The sequence below is a fragment of the Cebidichthys violaceus genome, unplaced genomic scaffold (assembly GCF_023349555.1).
Source record: "Cebidichthys violaceus isolate CVI_PGR_0920_01 unplaced genomic scaffold, fCebVio1.0.p SCAF_58, whole genome shotgun sequence".
Taxonomy (NCBI): Eukaryota; Metazoa; Chordata; class Actinopteri; order Perciformes; family Stichaeidae; genus Cebidichthys; species Cebidichthys violaceus.
Genome location: NW_027176794.1, coordinates 1,228,945 through 1,251,060, shown reverse-complemented (window position 1 = coordinate 1,251,060; position 22,116 = coordinate 1,228,945). Strand labels below are relative to the sequence as shown.

General features: G+C 42.6%; 3 protein-coding genes across 3 annotated transcripts in view; 1 reads left to right on the top strand and 2 right to left on the bottom strand.

The window, feature by feature from the left end:
• Window positions 1–6,389, top strand: part of mybl1 (v-myb avian myeloblastosis viral oncogene homolog-like 1) — a 10,575-nt gene extending 4,186 nt beyond the window's left edge. The window contains exons 6-16 of the mRNA XM_068732367.1: window positions 1–137; window positions 231–305; window positions 557–667; window positions 1,430–1,669; window positions 1,748–2,140; window positions 2,252–2,391; window positions 2,550–2,664; window positions 2,788–2,904; window positions 3,069–3,173; window positions 3,475–3,642; window positions 3,741–6,389. The exon at window positions 1–137 is cut by the window's left edge and continues 65 nt beyond it. Of these exons, the coding sequence (XP_068588468.1) occupies window positions 1–137; window positions 231–305; window positions 557–667; window positions 1,430–1,669; window positions 1,748–2,140; window positions 2,252–2,391; window positions 2,550–2,664; window positions 2,788–2,904; window positions 3,069–3,173; window positions 3,475–3,642; window positions 3,741–3,866 (1,727 nt within the window). The 3' untranslated portion in view covers window positions 3,867–6,389. The remainder of the gene's footprint in view (window positions 138–230; window positions 306–556; window positions 668–1,429; window positions 1,670–1,747; window positions 2,141–2,251; window positions 2,392–2,549; window positions 2,665–2,787; window positions 2,905–3,068; window positions 3,174–3,474; window positions 3,643–3,740) is intronic.
• A 2,419-nt stretch (window positions 6,390–8,808) lies between these two features.
• Window positions 8,809–12,126, bottom strand: si:dkey-97a13.12 (SH3 domain-containing protein 21). Its single transcript, XM_068732333.1, has 5 exons — window positions 11,983–12,126; window positions 11,693–11,724; window positions 10,990–11,157; window positions 10,451–10,542; window positions 8,809–9,659 (listed from the first exon to the last, which is right to left on the bottom strand). Exons 1-5 carry the CDS (start codon window positions 12,047–12,049, stop codon window positions 9,407–9,409), a joined length of 612 nt encoding a protein of 203 aa, XP_068588434.1. The 5' UTR covers window positions 12,050–12,126; the 3' UTR covers window positions 8,809–9,406.
• A 2,619-nt stretch (window positions 12,127–14,745) lies between these two features.
• On the bottom strand, window positions 14,746–16,365 carry rrs1 (ribosome biogenesis regulator 1 homolog). Its single transcript, XM_068732365.1, has one exon. The coding sequence runs from the start codon at window positions 16,348–16,350 to the stop codon at window positions 15,262–15,264; it is 1,089 nt and encodes a 362-aa protein (XP_068588466.1). The 5' UTR covers window positions 16,351–16,365; the 3' UTR covers window positions 14,746–15,261.
• Between the last annotated feature and the right edge of the window lie 5,751 nt (window positions 16,366–22,116).

The window sequence follows — 22,116 nt, the reverse complement described above, 5'->3', positions numbered from 1 at the left end:
ACCTGCAAGATGGCTCCAAGAGTTTCACCTCCTCTCACGCTGGACTGAAGAGACGCCACCACAGACCGTGTCCTCCAACACCAACAGAGCTCCAGCACTGTGATCGCAGTCCCCTGCCGATACCGGGACCCAACCAGGTCCACCTCCCCTCTAGACTCCACACCATGTTCTTTTTTTACTTCCTTTTATTTGTCGTCTTTGTTATTTAAGTCTGATTCTTTGCATTTTAGATGGGGAGCTATCCTTATGATCCTCACAGTAGACACTTGATGGACGGTCTTCCTGATAATTCTGGCTTCACATCGGTGAGTTTTTGTGTGTTTTCTTTGCATGCTGGTGGGAAAACTCTCTTCATTTTTCTGGACTTTCTGTAATTATCTTTGCGATCGCTAACTCTGGACTTCAAATCAAACGCTTTAATGTCCCGTTATTTCACCTAACATTCAAAATCTCAAATGCTCCCCGTAAATATTTTATGTGTATATCTGTGTTCTTAACCTCTTCCTTTCCTCCTGTCCTCTCGTCCTCTCTCCTCCCTGACGTTTGTTTATTTCAGCCGTTCTGCCCGGATGATCCCGACAGAGAGCAAAGAATTAAGGAGCTTGAGCTGCTGCTTATGTCAGCAGAGAATGAAGTCCAACGACAAGTGCAGTGCAGAGGTCCACGTGTAAGAACACACTCCGAATGTGTGTTTGCATACTTAGTCAGCATAGCCTGCGTGTGTTTGTAGCTAACATACACTGTAAAAAGTCATTTTTTTATATTAAATTCATTATCTTATCAAACATAGAGTCTTAAAATCAAAGTGAGATGACGAGAGAATATTAAGAATTTTCTTGAACCAGGTGTTATTTTCTACACCTCACACTTAACACTTGTTTAAAGGAAATTCTTAAAATCCCATCTCCTCAGTGGACTTTTCTTTGCTTTAAGGAAAAGGAGATTCTAAGGCTTGACACTAAATGGACTTTTTGCAGTGTATACATGTGAAAACGAGACATCTCTGCGTGTCTGTAGCTTGATTTGCTGTAGTGTTGCTATAGTAACTACCTTCCCCATCTCGCTACTCATTCAGACTGGCCTGAAGCTGTGCTTGGTAGCCGCCCCTCCCCACCTCCCCCCCCCCACACATTACCATGGTTCCAAACATGAACCGGCTCCTTCATCCCTCCTAGTACTCACCCCCATGCCCACGCTCAGCCAGCAGTTTGAACCAAGCACTCTTCTCTTCCTATTCTGTCTCTCCCCGACACTGTTTTCACATTTCATTCACTCCATTCCTGTAATTGGTCATTCTTCACAGTCAGTGACTTCATATTGAATGATAGAATGGTCTAGATCAGCCTGGTGTTGTTGTAGTATCACCAGTGTTTTCATCGTCACAGATCATTGTAAAACTGACCAGTATTCTCTCCTCCTGACCCCTCAGAGTGTGGAGCCATACTCAGCCTGGTCCGACAGTGTCTCAGATGACACACTGACTACGAGTAGCAGCAGCATAGAGGAGCAGGCGGAGAGGAGGCCCTGGAGGGGGCCCGAGATCCCCCAAGGACCTCCACCACAGCTTCCTGTCTCCCCCAGCAAGTTCCTGGCTGTAGAGGCCAGCGCTGTGCTCTCTACCCTGCAGACCATACCGGAGTTTGCAGAAACCATGGAGCTCATTGATTCGGTGAGCAACAGAAGAAACGGAAACAAATGTATTTTGCGTTGGAACAAAAGTCATGAATGTATTAACGATCTCCCGTAGATGTGTTTTGCTCTGCAGGACCCCGTTGCGTGGAGCGACGTGGCCAGCTTTGACTTGTCAGAGACGGCGACGGCGCCCAGACACAACCAGGCTGGCTACACCACTCTCCTGCAAGAGAGGACGGTTGACAATTCAATGGCCTTCACGGTCAACACTCCGCCTGCTGTTTCTGCTCGGGATAAGAACTGTGCTTCATTTGGTCTGGGCTGTGTCGCCTCCTTGACTCCTATCCACTCCTCCAAACCCACCCAGGCGTCCACTGGGAGGAGGAGGAGGAGGGATAGGGGAGAGCCGTCTCCTTCATGTGACAGGACCTGCTCTTCCTTCCTGGAAAATATCTCAAATTCTCCCAAGAATACGCCCACAAAGTCACTGCCGTTCACTCCGTCACGAGTAAATGAAACCTTTCTTTCTTCACACACCCTAATCCTCACCTCTTGAGCTGATGTGCTGAGGTTGCATTAGTCATGTGGCTAATATGTCTCGTCTGTCTGTTTTCCCCAGTTCTGCAACATATCAGGGGCGGAGCATCTGAATCTGGATAACCCCGCCCTCACCTCGACGCCTGTGTGTGGCCAAAGGTGTCTCCTCAACACGCCGCTCCACAAAGAGACCACGCCTAAGCACCAGAAAGAGAATGATGGGTAAATCAATGTAGAATAGTAGTATACATGCCACAAGAGCTGGTATGAAAGCCAGAAGCTTGCTATGCTTTGTGGTAATCTTCCACAATAATTCTTTATCTTATCAGATTGTTGGTAGCAGAGTACTCAGTGTATTATAATCTCTGTCAACTTTCTAGTTCACAGACCCCTAAATTTCGTAAAACTGTCATGATTCCAACCCCGAGGACACCGACTCCTTTCAAAAATGCTTTGGCTGCCCAGGAGAAAATGCACGGGCCACTAAAGATGGAGGTAAGAAGTCAAATGTGTCTGTCTGCATGTTTTCACACTTTTATTTAACATTTTCTTATTTTTGTACACTTTTTGGCTACATGACCATGTGGTCATATCTATGTGTGCGCTCGTGTGTTTCAGCCACAGCCGCTGGCATTTCTAGAAGAAGACATTCGAGAAGTTTTGAAGCAGGAGACCGGGGCAGACATCTTTAACAGATCGGACCTCCAGCCAGACTACAGAGCATGGAAACATAATGTATGTTTAGCATGTTCTTCTATTATTTAAACATACTAACGTGAAGAAACAGATACACTCACTTTGGAATTTTACTGAGCTCAATCGTGGCACTTGGACAAAACTACATCGCTCTACTCCAGATAGAACTCTGCATCTATTGTATCGTGCTCCTTTGCTTTCAGATTGATGGCCCAGCTAGAAAGGTGCGCAAGTCTCTTGTGCTGGACCCCTGGGGGAAAGACTGCCCCAACGTGCAACTCTTCCAAGAGCAGGTCAACAACGCACAAGTAAGTCACGATACTAGTTTACCCGTTTTAAAATCACTGGTTCAGATGTCGTAGCAAGATGAGAAAACTACCCCGGAGAAAAGGATTACTCAGTGGCTAACAATAGTGAGCTGTGAGTGTATGAATTTGGAATGTAGTGGTGTTGCAAACACATGCATACCCAACTTCTGGATGAATAAAATGGTAATAATCCAGTTTTTGAACTTGTTGGTAATGATAGATATCACTTTAAAACACTACTTTATATGGATTAAGTCCAGCGTCATCATTTCTTGTATTGTTGTTTTCGCCACTCTTGCAGGTGCCAGATGAAAGTATACTGACAGGCTCTTCACTCGTCACCCAAATCCCTGAGCAAGAAGAGTGTAGCCGTTCGTCGACCTCATCGGCCCCCGTTCATCGCTTCAGTGGCCCCCGGACGAAGAAGCTTCTCGCCTCCCACAAAGCGCCAAAACACGCCGCGGTACAGGTACGTAAAGAGTACTCTTTAAATACAGCCTGTGATGAGGTGAGCCTCACACAGCTACTTTGGCAATCATTGGTAATCATTTGTCGCCTTCTCTGCAGGTGAGTGAGTGGGAAGCAGTGGTTTATGGGAAGACAGAGGACCAGCTGATCATGACGGAACAGGCCCGTCAGTACCTGAACCCCTACGCGTCGTCCGGCTCTACCTCAAGGGCCCTGGTGCTTTGAAGCCGTCCCCTTCGCTGCGCATGCGACACTACCACGCCCGTCCGACGACTAACACCTCCACTGAATCCTGTAAGAGACAATCCAATGAAGACAAATGATCTCATTTGTCTTCGGAGCAGCAATGCACAGCCAAGGAGGTCCACAAAAAAAAAATGCATGTCTGCTGGTATTGTTTTCAACACATTTATACTTCACTGCCCAAGTAGTTTGTTGTTCATAGGTTTGGCCTGTATTTCCCTTTGAATACACAAAACCTGGCAACGTAAGCAGTTTTGTACAGATATGAAAAGGCTAGACTTTCCCTCTGCACTAGTCGGTAATGTTGAAACAACCTGCACATACAGTAGGCTGTAGAAATAGTGTGTATTACTAGCAGTGGCTGCTTCTGAGTTTTATATTGTTAATATATTGTTTAAATGACAAGAAAGACATTTTTATAATGTAACGCTACTCATTGTGTGTCTCCTCCAGCTTGTTGAGCTAAACCGCCCCGTTGCTGTCGTCAGATGAAAACCACGTACATGCGGAAAATGTGTAGCTTTTTAATTGACACCCATGTATTATTTTTTTTTTTAAATCACACCATGGGTTTTGAACTAGACTCCTACAGTACAGAAGATAATGTCAACCATTGCTTTGAAATGAGAGAAACAGAAATGCAGTTGCGTGGTTTTTCTTGAGACAGCGGCGTTACGTTGCTGATGTGAAGGTTTTGAGGAGGGAAATGAGAAACTGTCAGTATTGCACTACTGAGTTGATTTCGCTGCTGAGGAAGGAGCAGCGTTTTTAAGGGCAAACTGGATAGCACTTGTGATGGTATCTTTTTCTAACAACACGTTTCCTTTCCAAGGCCACAGAGTCTGTCGAGACATCGGTTGAATGTATTTCATTGCAATGTACATGTGTAAAAAAACCTCAAAATGGAAGGGTACCTTAATGTTTATTTCTGTTTGTTTTTATTTATTATCTGACAGCTCTAAAGCTTAGATATTAATATAAATCGGACACCATGAGTTTTTAAGAAGTCTAACTTTGCTGACAAAACAGCCTAAAAACCCTCACTTTCAGTTTTTATATCGTCAGTGTTCTACGACAAGCATTTGGTTGAGAAGGATTTACATTTTATGTGAAGGCTGTAGGTTTTATTTATTTAATGTCAACTAATTTATTTATTTCTAAAAAAAAAAAAAACATTTAAAAGAAATTATTGAAGAATTTTATAGATTTTTTTTTTTCTCTTTCAAAATCAGGATTGGGCTACCATTCAGTTTCATCACTCTAAGTTAGAAGAGCATGCACCGCCTCTAATTCAATACGCCAATTTATTTTGCTCATCGGGCGAGATCTAGATAATAATCATCGTTTAGTTGTGTCTGTGATCTTGTAACGTGTAGCTGGGACATTTTCTTCCTTTGAATCAAATGTGTTCTCCGACCTCTAATCATAGACAAATTGCACTTTTTTACTCATCATTTCATTTTATATGTTTGTTCATTCTGATGATGTAGCTCTTGTCCTTATTTTATTTTAATGTTGGGCGTGTGTGTGTGTGTGTGTGTGTGTGTGTGTGTGTGTTAGACAGTTGTCTTCCTGTTTTGTAATGATTGCTGACATTACAATCCTGCTGCTTGATTTTTAACATGTTCTCCTGTTCTGCTGCAGAACTTTGTGCTTCAAGACACTACATTGAAGCCTTCTGAAAACCCTTTTTTTAGACAGAAAAGAAAACACAGATTGTCCTGAACCCAAACCCGCTCCTTCATTATTACACTGCGTAAGAACAAAGTGCTTATTAAATGTAATGTAAATATGCACACATTTTGGTGTGATTCTGAAGAATTGTGCTGCACATGTGCTTCCATGTTAACAGGCTGACTCATGTCATTTTTAACCATTTTGAAACAAATCTATAATCTGGTGAAGTATCACTACAGACTTCTTTGTATTATCGGCATTAGCAGAGCCAGTATCAGTTATAATCTGGATTATCCTGCATTAAGCATTTGAGTGAGAATAAGAAGGGAATCTTGTCAGGGAGATCAAGTGGAAAGATCAGGAGTATACAACTCTAAAACAGAAAGTAGACTAACAGCCACATTAGACTGTTTTTTAATCTGGTGGCTGAGATGTGTCTAATCTGTATATAATTGTGTTCTGTTTGTTGGTTTGACTTGTGCTTGTACATTCCATTTGTTAAGTCCAAGTTGATATGTTTGTACGTTAACATTTGGCCATGTAACATCATAGGTTTTGAGGGAATTAAGTACACATACAGGATAGCAGCAGCTCTTTTATACTACTGTAGTTATGCATGAGCAACACACAAGATGCTGGACTTTGCTTTAATTGAAGAGGTGAATCACAGATGTAACACACACTCTGTATAATGTAACACACACTCTGTGTTTTTGTAGAATTTTCAGTCGAAATCATAACCAAGGTACCATAGAAATCCTGCCAACCATCTTTGTAACCATGTACTTAATTTTGATAAAAATAAATGAATATGTTGCATGACATCTATCTTTGAATTATGTGTCTACATTCTTGTTTTGAAACCTAGTGGAGCTTCCTCTCTCTGCCAAGTGCCCCCGTACAAATTAATATAAGTTACATGGTATTTCCCACGTAATAAAGATTTCTTATGATCTTTTAGTTTTTCTGACATGCTCCCAGCAGGCATGGGGCAACCTCTTGAGCTCTGGCCAAAAACGGATTCCTTGAAAAGACATTTTCTTGAAGAAAACGGAAATCCAAATCCTCCACCTTTATTCGTATTGTGTCGCGTTTCTCCAGGTGGAGTTGACAGCCCTGCAGGTGAATTGAATTGTTTGCTTGTGGCTTTGACAGCTGATAAGAGCCGGTTTAAGCTGATGTGTGTATGTATATGTATGGATACTGTCAACTTGGCCTGGGGTCCAGGAACACGAGCCCCCTCCACCAGAACAAGAGGCCTCTCCACAGGGTCAGCTGCTGGCCCTAAAGGGGCCCACTCACCCATGACTTAATGCCCCCGGGCTCCTTTGTCCTCGGGGCTGTTGGTTTTACAGGCCCATTCACTCAATTGCCCCCCAAATGGATGGAGGCAAAGGACGTGACGACTTGCCTTATGCTGAAGGAGCAGCAGTGCACACGCATACAAACAATGTGCACATCAACACACGGGCGCCCGCATGCACGCCACGTCCACTTAATCAATCTGTCCTCCCTTCGCTCTCGTTCTCGTGCAAGAGGGTCTTTTGTTCTTGACTGACCCGCACTAAGGGTTGAAAGATGTCAGGGACCTTTCGCCACTTAATTGGTTATTGGCAGCAGCCCCTCCACCTTATGCTTCACGCATGTATTTAAGGGAAGCCGTTCTTAGATTATGATGACTTACGTGGACACGTACCTGTTGTGTGCAGACTAGCCTTGCTGGATATACAAAGCTGTTATTGTGAGATTTAGTAAAAGTGAATAATATTTTCCATCTTTTTCTTTACATATACTCTAAAACTTGACACGCCATAGTGTGCGCCCATTTTTAGTATCCAGTACAGGTCTGGTACCCTCTATAGTTCTGGTCCATGAGCTAGCCATCAATGGACTACAGTAAGGTGTGTGCAAAATGTTTGCGTCTCGAGACATGAAACAGAGTCTGCAGGCCTCCGACCGAACCTCCCCTGCCTTCTTCCTCTGAGCACACACCCAAGAGTGCGCACACAAGCTCACGCACACATACACTGTTTGCCTTTGTGTATGCTAGACAGCAGATGGCAGCCCATTATTGGGCTGACAGAGCAGTCATCTGGCAGGCACCCTGTTACCCTTCCTCCCCCCCGAAGAAACCAGGCACAACACAGCATGGATAGGACACTTTTAGGCGGGAGAGTCCACAGCCCTGAGGGAGTGTGTGTGTGTGTGTGTGTGTGTGTGTGTGTGTTAAAATTTGGACCCTGGCCCTTCCAACCTATATAGGTCACTGTTTCCACTTGTGTGTGTCACCGCGTGAGGTACGTCAGTCCTTGTGAGTGGCCATTTGCCATGTTTTGAAGCAACAGCCACAGTGGATGATTCATTTAAGTATGAAAGTAGCTTGTTTCTGCACACTATGTGACTTAATGTGAATTTGAATGACTTACTTTTTTACCACATGTGAGTACTAATCCACCATTTATACTCCCAGATGCTACCTTAGATGAGTGACATTTCTCCTTCTATACATCTTCTATACATGCATATACAGTAAATCTCAAGTACACGTTATCATCTTTCATATCCTGTCATTGAAGGTCAGAATTTGAAAGTAAACGTGTACTATTCTCAGTAATTCCCCTCCCTCTATCAAAAGTGAAAGTCGTAAACTCAAGATAAGTGGTAACAGTAACAGCAGTGGAGGCCCACACAAATATTCTCATGAATCAGACTTTTCTCAGAGGACCAGCGGAGCTGTCTCTCTTTGTAACATTTACACCCTTCCTTGTGCAAGACATGCCGCCCAAACACTGGCCCCAGAGTGACTGCCTCCTACAGTCTTTATTACAAAGGATTATACAACAGTGAATATTAAATGGTGGGGGGAGGAGGAGGAGTGTGTTTCCCCACTGAGGTCAAGGCCAGGGTTAGGGATTAGATTTGGTGTTTGTATCCTCGGGAAGGAGGTAATCTACAGCCCACCCTAAAGAGACCCCACTACGGGGACATGCTGGGAGGCACCACAGAAGAAGACAACATGCGACTTATGAGGGCTGCTTGAGCGTTGCTGAGGCAACCGGCACAATCCCTGGTCCTTTGGCAAAGCTTTCAGCCGGCCTCAATCACACTTCCTTTCACTTGGGAGAGTTTTTTTTTTCCTCCGGCACTGTTAAATAGGAGGGAGGCCCAGCGTGTTCAAAGGAAAACGAACAGAAGTATGAGGTAATATACTGAGGTATGTCCATTAAAATGAAAAGATGTTAGCCTGTAAGGGTTTATTGGTTTTACGATTATAAAATGATTACATATTAAGCAGCAAAATACATACATAGCAACAGATTTGAAATGAGCAGATGAAGTTAGGAAACATGTACAGACAATAGAAATAACATTTCTCTTAAGTAACAGCATCAAAGTCAAGAAAAAGGCTTCATTTGATCAGTTAAACATTGATTTCCACTAACTCTTATGTTATGTTTGCCATGATTGTAATAATAAATTTATTATATATTAAAATATTGCCATGCTGAGAGCAGCAGCTGCTCAGCTCTCCGCCCATTCGAACATGTTGCACTTGTGGACACGCCCCCATCAGTGATGTCACACCAGGCATACATGTGTTGGGCAAAAATACCCGCTGTGGCATCACTGATTTAGGTTTGTACACTCCCAATTCAACCTCTTGCTTCTAGTAATGCAGCCAAGTCAAGAATACCTGGTATGGAAATGAGTACCAGCCCACATGAGGATATGTAAGACCCGTCTTTTCACATTTCAGAAGTTCCTCCGTTCACCCGCATACTCCCCCAACGCAGCCCCACCAAAGTGAACTCAGTTCAGCCACCCAGGACAAAGAGGAGGGCCTCTTAGTCGCCCTCGAAGGCCCCGTTGGTGGCACCCTGGCATTCACTCTTTTTCCGGCATTTGGACAAGATCCTGTGGAGCAGGCCCGGGGATCTGTGTGTCTGAGGTTGAGAGGCCACAGGCTGTGGCACAGGGATCTGGGGCCTCCGCACCGAGAAGGGGCCCTCGTTCTCACCTTGGCCACCATCCAGCACCACTCCTCCTCCTCCTCCAGCTCCTCTGCTCCCCCTCCTTAGTGCCTGCCGAATGGGTCCACTGGGGGACAAAGAGGAAATAACAAACACAAAGGCCCTGTTTATTCCTCATGACCCAAATTCCACCGCTAGCAGACAAGGCAGGCACGGAGCTGTACAGGGGACTCTGTGTGGTGGTGGTGGTGTGTGTGAGTGTGTGTGTTTATGTGAGTGTGTGAGCACGGTTCAGTAGCAGGCTGTCAAAAATAAATGCCCCCTACTGTCAAATAAAACTGCAAGAGAGGTACAGTGCCCTATCAAATAACTTTTGCTGCAACACTGAATGTAGCATTGATTAAACGTTATTTTGCATTTGACGATCCATCATAAATGTCAAACATTTTCATAACATTTCAGAGAAAACTGCAGGGTCTTCCCTTTCCCTCCAGCTCCTCTTTAATCAGATGCTGTGCAGTGAGAGGGGATTGACTAGATAGTGCGTTTGTGTGTGTGTGTGTGTGTGTGTGTGTGTGTGTGTGTGTGTACGCCTCCATGTATGTTCAGGGGGGTTTTGTAATCAGTGTGCTTTGTCAACTAATGAGGGACGAGAGGGGCCACCTGCTCAGGGGCGCTGGGCGGAGAGCAGTGGGATGAGATTTGGGAATGGGGGATGTGTGTGTGAGTGTGAGTGTGTGAGTGTGTGTGTGTGTGTGTGTGTGTGTGTGTGGGGGGGGGGGGGGGGGGGGGTTGGTGGTTGAACAGCTGCTGGGTGTGTGCATGATGTTTATGCATACACTTGTTGAGGGGGACGTGTATGTTTTTTGTTATGCCTGTTGTTATGTTTGTTGCATGCTGTACGAGTTTCACACTTACTTCCCATGTCGACCGCGTACACCTGAATCGTTGTCCCAGGCTGAGCTTCTCAGAGATAAACTCCTTCGTAGGACTTTTGGAGGAAGATTCACCTGAGAAGATGAACCGTTGAGTGTCACTTCAAAATGTCCAACAGATGTCATGAAATAAACTGTATACTTCCTCTGGTATCTTCTCTTATCTACTACTTTTTTCAAGTTAACTCACAGACTCATAGACAGCCCCAGCTCCGATATTAGATACTACACTTCCCATAATGCAACTCAATAACGCTTTTCATTAGACTCTCCCTGCTTTCTAAATGGCCACTTATTCCAAATGCCACAACACCAGTATGTAATGTCGGCTTTTGGTTAGAATTTCTTCAGCCAAAATAAAGATAACCCTGATGATTTTAAATATTCATGACCAAATATGCAACAATCAAACATTTTTGTTTTGGGTGGGAAAACACTTGACGTGACATTAAACAGCAGCAACAACACAGTCCAGTAATGCTGCATTGCTGAGCACATTCATCATGCAGCCAACCAACCAACCTGGCTCAGCTCCATCACACAGGAGGCGGGGAAGTAGCCCTGCTGGCCGTCCTGCAGCCGCCCAAACCACCTCTCCTCCTCGTGCTTGGGCAGCACCAGGATGACGTCACCCAGAGACAGCTCCAGCTCATCTGGCCAGTGGGGCCTGTAGCTGTGCACCACTACCATCTAACGGTCAGAGGGAGAGTTGCAGCCAGTCACTTTGAATTGTGTGCATGGGATTTTACAATTCATTTAAATGAGTCAGTGTTCCTTTTTGTTGCATTGATAAAAAAAAAGCTGAAGTCTCTATCTGTGTTGCTCTCTGCAGTCTCCAGGTTAGACTCTGTGAATGGAGTGGATTATGTGTCAAGATTTAGAGATTAACTGCTGTGCAGTGAAATAGAAACCCTAAATCTGGCTCTACTCTTCATCATCTGTTCCTCCTAAATATAGTGCGTGTTTGTCAGAGGAGTTAGATGAATTAAACTCATAATGGAGCCAGAAGGAAATTGACCGACTTTACATAACATCAATGTCAAACTCATATTAATCAATCTCAGGTGTATTTAAGACTTACGAAACAATACATAATCAGTTCTGGATGATATTTCTGCTGTTTAAGATCAACACATAATGTTCAACTAACAACCTACAGCCAATGATACATGTGCATCAATGCATATCAGATGGATATCTCAATAAAGGAGAATGTTTAACTTGCCGTTTCAGCTTCTGCTCTGTATCGATACCTCCCTGTTAACCAATGAGTAGAAATGAATCAGCAAAAAAATACGTTTTATATGCAAATGTGAATTCCTTTACATAAATGCATGTACATAAGTATCTCTAGCAGCCGTGTCCTGTAAAAGAACAGTCCATAGGGAGAGAAAACAAACGATCTATCACATTAGTTCTCATCATCTGACATTGATATGTCATCTTGACCTCACTAACAATGACAAAATGATGTCATGCTAAGCCACTCTTCACTGCAGACATGATCCCACTCACCTTGAGGAGCAAGGACAGTGGTGAAGACTTCAATGTGATCATTGCTGTGCATGTAGATGCGCTGCATCTTGAAGATCTGACACTTGCACACTGACCGAAGCTCCTGCACCCTCTCTGCACTAAACGCAGCTGACTAATCCACTGCAGCACTGACTGGAGCCAAGCAACAGCACGTCCCTCCTTTGGGAAAAAACACACAAGCATGTACAAGCACAACACTATAGGCACAAATACAATCTTAGTTTATTGAAGAAAAGTGTGTGATTATTAGACTAATTGTTGGGTTTTTCTTAATTTTGAAGATTCCTTTTTTTTCTTTTTTTTACCAGATACCAATCTGTCAATATTGTTTTGCTCAGCAATGGAATAAAAGGCGGTCTTCAACTCAGAGATCATGCTTGACCACCTCATCTTCACGCCAGCGCCTATTGTTCTTTGACCATCTGGTGACATGCGAGGGAAGTTTAGAGGCCGCTGCCGCTGCTCGTCTCGACATGGGTGAGAATTCATAATCCCACCTCGTCCAGAGGGCTTGATTGATTTATGGTTATTGACTGTGTCCTATTTCCAGTGGCATGGGTGAGCAGGGACAAAGATGAATGGGCTTGGGACGTGGTGGCGGACTGCTCAACAGATGGTGATTGAACCCTCCAAACACACACACACACACACACACACACACACACACACACACACACATGCACACACACACCTCCCCTTTCCCGCTCTGGTGCGATGGAGCTTGGCTGTGAGCTTATGTCAGCGATTAAAAAGCATCCATCAATAACACGAGAGATCACTCAGCCAGACAATCATATCTGAGCAGTGGAAGTTTTGCTGCAAACCTGAAATTATGCATATAATGCATATTCACTGCAATAAGACTTTACAATAAATCACCTCTGGCCAAATCAATCACAAAACTATAACACTGTTACACTATTGTTTGGTTAAATCTTTGCATTACTGTTTAGTTTTATATTAATTTATTTAATATTATTCTATTTCATTGTATATATTGTGCATTTTTATATCTAATATTTTTACTCTGTTAATCATATTGTATATATTGTGCATTTGATATTTAATATTTTTACTCGGTTACTTTGATTGCTTACCTGTACCATAATTGCTGCTGTAGCGAAAAAAATTTGGATTAATAAAGTAACTATCTATCTATCTATCTATCTATCTATCTATCTATCTATCTATCTATCTATCTATCTATCTATCTATCTATATGTAATCAACTCTAACTGCAGAAATACTTTATTAATTCTATAAAAAAAATCCACCTAGGAAATGGATGCATTTTATTTTCACAACTCATTGCAAGCAATGTCAGAAGGAAGCAATGTTGAAACCCTGTCAGGAGGACCGTGCATAAGCTTGTGTTTGTGCATAAGCTTGTGTTTGTGCATAAGCTTGTGTTTGTGCATAAGCTTGTGATTGTGCATAAGCTTGTGATTGTGCATAAGCTTGTGTTTGTGCATAAGCTTGTGATTGTGCATAAGCTTGTGATTGTGCACTGTCTGAAAGTGGAAACACCTGTGACTGGATGAGACAACTGATTAAGCTCGTTGTCTTTGGCCTCAGCAGTCGTGCTCTAAGAAGAGTCTCTTCACAGGTAGCACGTGAAAACTTAGCTATACAGATCAAGACCTTTATTTATTAGTATTATGCTCACTAGAATGCTAGAAAAAATATATTCAAGATGTTATCTAGAGCTTTTTATGTACTTAGGTTGTGTCTAAATGCATTGAACGTGGGCTTTTTGGCAACCCTAGCGCTTCTGTCTGCTCCTAATTCAGTGTGATGCCTCCAGTCTAGACACCAAGGCCAAAGCCTTTACATAACCAAAAATCACAGCTAAGCCGCTCAGAGGAGCAATCTGATGTTTACTTCTAGGAAGGAGGACACACATGAACTCCTCCACGTTCAAGCTTTTATCTCTTTAGACCAACCAGGGCAGCTAGTAAAATGTAAATTCACCCCCCTAAAAAAACCAAAGCATTACACTAAACATTACATTAGCTACATCGACCATCGTGACTCCATTAATAATATATTTAATGTGTTGCTGAGATGCCTTCACTGGTCTGAGCTTGTGTCAACTGTTGCTGCTGCAGTTTCATTAAAGCAACCTGATTTAATACAAATGAAGATCTTTCATAGTAGGGTTGGGCAATCTGAAAAACATGCAACAAGAAACATTGAGCATATGTAAACTGTCAGAGATCTTGCCACATATGCCATTTATGCAAAGACCTTCTATACTTTAGAATATGTTTGGGTTCAGGAGATTGTTTTCAATGTTGCAAATCATTGAATGTTAATGGTTATACTCGACTGATATTGAAGCTTTCGGCACCAATGTGATGAGGTACATAGATCTGTCAGGCCCCCGATTTAATGATTTAAATGATGATTTTTACAAGTCAATATTTAAATCTACCTCAGTTGCTGCCCAGCTTCATTTAAGCAGACTGACTCCATTAAAAGTCTTTAATCACAGGTGTGATTAATGTGTTAACGACTAATCCATTTAGCTGCTGCTGGTATTGTGCACATTGGTTCACTGTCACGTCCTACCGGGACACTTCTCAATCATTTCTCTGTATTTGGATCATTTTACCGACCATCGCAATGTAATCACCGACTACGCATCACAAACTGTAAATTGTAGATTTTATACTTTACAGAACTTGCTAACTGTATTTTGAATGGTGACAGTACACTAACAAGTCATCAAAATATGCCATATGGTCTTGAATAGAAACATTTTATTATAAGGAAATCTGTTTTACACAACGCACTTTTTTTAAAAATCATTGCCATCTGTATTATCTTTGAAGAAATGACCATTGCGTACTCTGTTTGCAATTATTAAAATTCAGTGAATACATTCAGTGTTACATTAGTTACACCTGTGCTTTTCATGCCATCACACATTAAATCAATGTGAAATTATTCCACAATAACTGACTTCAAATTAGGCATGCAATTAAAAACAGGGACAAAAAAAAAAACACAATCTACTGATTTTAATGTTCCATTAATGTAACACATTAAATCAGCTGACCGCCGAGAATGCCGGGACTGATATTTACAGATGAAGAGAGACAGTCACACACACACACACACACACACACACACACACACACACACACACACAACAGCCCTCATTCAGATGATGAATCAAAACAGTCATTTTTCATATTTAAGTCCAGTCCGATTGTTTTGATGCCAAGGCACAAACGGATATAGGAAACAGAGTCCTCAGTGCTTCCCAAGTTTGCCTCTCCTCTTCCCTCCTCCTCCTCCAGCTTTGCCTCCTTTTCCTCCTCCAGCTTTACCTCCTCCAGACTTGCCTCCTTGGCCTCCTTTTCCTTTCCCACCTTTTCCTTTGCCCTTTCCTGGCATGTTGCCTCTGCGTCCTTTCTTTCCTGCTCCCTTCTTGTGCCTGGCCTCGGCCTCGTCTCTCTTCTCCTCTCTGATCTGCTGGTCCACGGCCTTGCTGATGTCCAACTTGGGCTTCTTGCCGTTCATGAGTTTCAGCAGCTCCAGCTGCTTCTGCTTCTCGTTGGAAAAGTTACCGATGAGGGGCTCAAACTTCCTCTTCTTGCCGGTGTTCTTTGGCGGCTTCTCTTTCGGCAGGCGGTCCTGGAACCTCCCGACGGACGCCGTGGAGGTTCTGGCCACACTCACAGCTCTGACCAGGTCTTCTTTGCACTGCTGGGCTACAGGAGTCAGCCCCACGCCGGGCACTTTCACCTTCTGCGCCCTGGCGATGTTCTTCAGCCGGTTGAACTCGTTCTTAGCTACTCTCTCCTTCTTGGCTGTGGCGCGTTTGGCGAACTGGTCCTCGTTCGGGTCTGCGGTCTCCGGCACCTCAATCAGCCACTCCTTGGTGTCATCTTTGGCCCTCTTGTAGCCCCAGCGCCTCCTCCAGTCCTTCGCGTTTTCGTCCCACACCAAGTTAGTCTTCTTCTTATTCTGTATGCCTTTCAGCTTGGCGAACTCTTCCCATTTTGTGGGCGCTTTGGGCTTCGGAGGTGGTTTCTCTCTGGGCAGCGGGGTCACCGTGTCTGGTAATTTGGTCACTATCGCCTCCTCGACCCTCTCCGTGGGCTGCTTCCAGATCTCGTTGATGAGCAGCTGCGTGTTGTCACGAGCTAGCGACCGCAGAAAGTCTTCTTTCTTCTGCTCTCTGAAGTCCCGGGACTCGATGCGGTTTTTGTCAGACGCCAACAGGTTCCCGATGTCAAACTCCAGGTCCAGCTCCTTCTGGACGGAGATGCTTTTCAGTTTCTCTGCCTCGTCTTGCTCGGCTTTAGCCAGCAGCTCTTCCACGCTACACGCCGCCATGTTGGTGAGTGCTGTTCAACGTTAACTCCGCACGTGTGACGGAGAAAAACAGACTAAATGACTTCCGGGTCACAGTTCGCGTGGATAAATACCACATATGGCCACAAGAGGTGGAAGTTGCTCCATTTAATTTGTTCTGTGGTAAGATGAGCTAAAAGGAGCACAAATTAAACTTCATTTATCCCGAGGGGAAATGCTGTGCAGTAGTTCCAATACAACATGGGATGAGTGCAAATATTTAAAACAAAGTCTAAGTGCAAATCCAAAAGATGTATGATGCCAAAGTTATTATCAGGATCTTAAAATACGTGTTTTTTTAATGTTACATTTTGACTCAGTAGACGCAACAGTTGTATAGGAAATAAACCAAGAAGCACTGAGCTGTAAAATAATAAATAACAAAAACAATCATTTAAAAAATAAAATGGTATACAAATTAACAACATAGAAAAATATACTTTTAAAAAAATATACTTTTTCAGTAATCTTTTAGATCCCCTCCAGACATGTTTTAAGAAAATTACATCTATCCCTTCTCCCTCAATGAAAAATCCAGATTACGCAAATTACTTCTTATTTCAAGTGTAGCACTGGAATTTCAAGTCTTCACACTTGTGCTAATTGCATACTGGACCAATGAGGGCTTTCAAACTGGTTGGGATGTGACATCCCAACCAGTTTGAAAGCCCTCATGCAGCGGTACGAACATTTGAGTGGAGGGAGACATTTAAAAATTTTTTTTTTTTTTACGATTAGAAGTAAATTACCAAAAATGCATTATGTGTAGAGAATTTACCAAATAACACAATGTTGTGTTTAGCTGCTGTTCTGCAGACTCTTGTACAATTGAAACAGTTCAAAAATACTAATATTTCAGTGACAAAACCCCTACGGTGCACAGACACTTCAAAAACTTAAATTACAATGAGACATTAAAATAAAAGCAGAAATCAATGTAAGTGATATAAAAATAAGTGAAAGTCTCTGTGAGTTTCTGTACTGTAACTGGTATAATAGCTGCACATTTCTTTTTAAAGTTATGGAGTTGTGGTACATTTTATAACAGGATTACTGTAAGTGTTTTCATGAGATATTAAATTCACTGAAGTATAAATATCCTTCCTTGTCTCATATATTCTGTATGTATTCCTCCCATAGATTCAGGGCTCTAATAACTCTATATTTGTCCTTGTCTCCATTAATTTGGCAGAGACGAGGAGGGGGAGGACAATTGACTGGCTGCTCTATCCTCAAAGACGATGGTGTTATTATTTTGGGCTCCAGTAATTACATTCATCGCCACACTTGCCATGTGAATGCTAACACTCTGACAGGCCCAGAGATAAGGTCACAAGTGATGCTGTGTTTGGAGATGCGTAATTAGTGGCCCAAAGTCCCTGTTGTGATTTAGAATAGGCTATAAGGTCCTCTGTGATGTGAATGTATATCGTCTAAAAGACCCCAATTTAAACATGTCCACTAGTTGGCTGCTGACGTCACAGCATGTGTCACCCACAGTCTCCACAAGTGTTCAAGGGTTGATCCAGCGTGAATTCAGCCAAACGGGATTACTTTTCCCTGGTGTTTCTTTTATGGAAGAATACACAGCGCAGGCCGGATAAAGTTCTCTATGAGCTGTGACCAGGGGGAAAAGTCATTCGCACTCCCAGTGTCTGTGTCTCCACAGCTCCTAAATGTGCTTAAAGGATACGATTTAGAAATAGTTTTCTCCATAACACATCGCTGCCTCCGCACAGGTTTTGACTTTTCCATTGGTTACTTTCAGTTAAAGAAGCTCAAAGACTCTTTTTATTCTGAGATCCTGAAAAATTGACATTTTTGGACACTCAGGAGGGTTTTAATCTGCATTATACTGTATACACCAACAGTATAGACCTTTTACTGAAGTAAAAGAAGCAAAACCGTCGTGTAGAAATACTCTGTTACAAGTGAAAAAGTAAAAATAATAAAAACAAAAGTATTAACATCAAAATTAATATAATGAAAGTGGAAGTAATCACTCTGAGAATGATTCATTTCCGAATAATAGTCTAATGGATTATAATTACTGATGCATTATGGTGTAACTGGTAAAGGTGGTGCTAATGTTATATTATGCAAGGTGGCTTAATCTATACATGACCATGTTGATTATATTTTACATTAATAATCTGAATCTGCAATGTAATTAACTAAAGCTTTAACATAACTGCAGGTGAGCTAAATGTACAACAAATATCCTTTGCAATGCAATGGAGTAAAAGTATTAAGTAGCAGAAAATAGAAACACTCAAGTAAAGTTCAAGTACCTGCAAATTATACAGTACATAATAAAATCATCTTTCCCTCATATCAGGTATTTAAACGCCCCATTCATGTATGCCTCTCAGATTCACTGTTAATGTGCTCTATGTGATTTTTTTTTTATGTGACTGTAAAATCTATATGCTGCCATTTTGGCCAGGTCTCTCCTGTAAAAGATTTAATGTATCTGTTAAGTAAAGGCAAATATACAGAATTCAAAATCAATTTTAATCTCTATCTCTTTAATTTTGGACTGACTGGGCAATCTGTTATCCATTTATAGCCTCAGTTCACTTTTTTTCCATGATGTCCATAATTCAGCTGCATCTGCAACAGGCGATGCCCTCTCAGTGTTTGCGTGTCCTCTTTGTACTATAATATACAGCTCCCTTCAACACGCACACATGCCAAAGAAACAATTCTACAAACGTGTCTTTTCCTACACATGAAGTGGTTACCTTACACATTTGAATTCCAGGTAAAGAGCACTTTATTTCATCAGTCACTACCACATAAGTGAAGGCAATTGTCATCCAATCTTCAGCTTGAAAGAATTCCAGAAATAACTGAGCTATAATGACGACTTTAGGTACCTTTGCATATTTTTTTTATGAATGAATACATTTTGTGAATGTTTCACTAAGCAGGGACAAACCCATAACTCTAACAGGATCAGTGGTGTGCATTATTCAAAGGGCTACACAATCCATTGATGCCACATATTCTATTCTATTTATAGAATAAAGCACATGTGCAGTTGCAATATTTGCATTTGTTCACTTCATTTAAAGCTTTTTCAATCCCACAAATCATATTAAATGTATATCTATATTTTGCATCTCTTTACCGAGATAATGTTAGTCATGAAGATCTGTGCACTTCACTTTTTGTCTTTAAATACCTACTGACTGGTGCCCACCACCATCCGTGAATCACAGGGGGAAAGAAAGGACATTCATTCATGCAAAAACTAGCCAGAGGCTTAAAACTTCCTTCTTCAAAAAAAGTTGACCTGTTAGCATCAAAGACGAGGTGAGAGCGCTGGAGGGCCAGATATGAAAGGAGGGCAAAATAATCTCATCAGCACCATCCTGGCATAAATCAGACGTGATAAGCTGCTGACAGTTTGCTCCTTTATTTATAGTTGTTGTATTATTATATATAATTCTTAGACCTACTTGGCTGGAGGACAGAGACGTCTTTTACACATTTTTTTCCCCAGGATTGTGTTTGTTGTCTGAAGAGAACAACATGCTTTATTTATAACACACCATAAGGTGAACTCTGCATTTTCTCCAGGAAAAATGAGTGCCTAAGCATGTAGAAGAGGATGTTTTAAGCTTCACACATGTCACCAAGGCATATAGGAGGCTTAAGATAGATCCGCCACTGTGGTAAATATTATGGGTAACAGCTTCACATGACATGATTTCTCAGAGTGGAATCAGTAAAAGGGACTGTCTGTCCAAGTTAACCCTAAGCCTGCTCATGCAAAAAAAAAATCCACATGACTGAGCTGTTAGCTGATAGGCTTAGGCACTTTTGTAGATTACAGTCACTACTTCCTGTTTCCATGGCAAAAGGGAAATGAGCGTCCCCTGGCGAACAGAGTTTAGTTGGCAGACAGTTGAGGTCAGAGCCTTTATTGATCTGCTGTGGTTGGGACAAACACACCATTTGGCCCTGTCTAATGCCTCACAGCCGCCTGCTGCTCTCAAACTATCGTCTGCTCCGTGTGGCATCTCACACTTTGAGAAGGACAAGCCAGAAGATAAACGGCATTGTCTGCTTATTTTGTTTTTTGCAGGCTATAGGGCCATCATAAAGGGGCTGGCAGCGTCACGCCTCACTTTGCTCTTGTGTTTATTTCAAATCGTTTAAATTGTGACCAAAAATGACAAAGGGTATTCCTGAGCTTCTTTGGCAGGTATTACCCATCTCTCAGGAGCCAGGTCACATTAGGGTGCTGTTTGCAGGTGAGCAGGAAAGCTCACCACAGCTGTGGTCTCCCGGAAGTGCACACCCTCTCCGTCCAGGTGATGCGGGTGAAACAGTTTAGCTGCACCCCAAAAACCTGGCCTGGTTCCTAGAACCAGCAGGGCATGGAGAGGAGAGTCCTTGAGATATCATTCCAGACACATTGACAGTGTGTGTGTGTGTGTGTGTGTGTACACCATCATACAAGCAAGTGTACGAACATGTTTGTGCGACTGTATATGCGCTGCAGTGGCTCCATGCTGGATGTTGGAACCAGACGGAGCTGGTTAGTTGCTGGAGTCATGGCAACTTACAGAGGTCATCCCTCAGTTTGGTATTCAGCAGCACTGTGGGGGCTTATCGCAGTGACATCATTGGGTACGCCCTGTGAGCCGGGGCCTTCACCGAGTTGCCCCACAATTTTGTGAGAATAATGATGAAACGATTAGAAGACTCTTCTGTCTCCTGCATCAACAGTTAGCTCTTGTTTCTATATTTTTTGCAGGATTTGCAGGTCATGGTCTTCCCATAGTTTCCATTCTATCAATATTAGAATCTTAAAATCGAGAAGTGCAAATAAAACCATCGGAGTAATATGACTATATAGCCACAAACAAACTAATAAAGATTGAGCTTACCAGACCTCTGTAGCACGCTCCACACCTCTCCTTGAGGCCTAGCCCGAAGCTACATTAGCTGCCACTAGCATAACAAACCCAAATCTTCTTATTAGTTCTGCTGCATCAATTTTATAACCTCTTTTTTTGTTGTTGTTGTAAGCAAGACATTGTTCTGGGAGTGCAATGCTGAATCGGTGGAGTGGTAAACTGTTTTAAAGGAAAAGCTTGATATCTTGGGAAATATGCTTCCAAGTATTGCTTTTTTGTTAGATGAGTTAAAGTTAGAAGATCATGCTCGTGTCTAAATATGAAGCTCCCGCCAGCGGCTAATTAGCATTAGCTTAGCACAAAGCTTGGGTACAAGGGGAAACAGCTAGCCCGGCTCTGCACCTCTAAAGCTAACAACTTTTACGTGTCAAATCTTGTTTGCTTGAAAAGTGTTAAAACAACACATGGTTTTAAGAAGCATTATGTGAACTCCTGGACTATGTCTTAGCCGTGTGCAGTAACTTCCTAAAGTACTTTTCTGTAAAACCACACTGTCATTTTCACACTAGTACAAAACAACCCCTAACATGTTAACATGTTAATGGAGGATTTTTTCACCTTTGGACAGAGCCAATGTTGATGTTTCCAGTTTCCAGTCCTTGCGCTTAGCTAAGCTAAGCTAATAATAATGGTGGTAGCCTCATATTTGTATCGATATGAGACATACACACACAGAAAGAGAGAGAGAGTGGAACAGAAACCCCAACTTTTGCCAAACCTCTGCAGCCTAAGGTGTCATCCAGCCCCTCGGGTAGAGCCTGAGAAATCCTCTTTGAAGCTTTGGTGCAGCTCCAATAATGAGGGGGCTGAGCGCCGG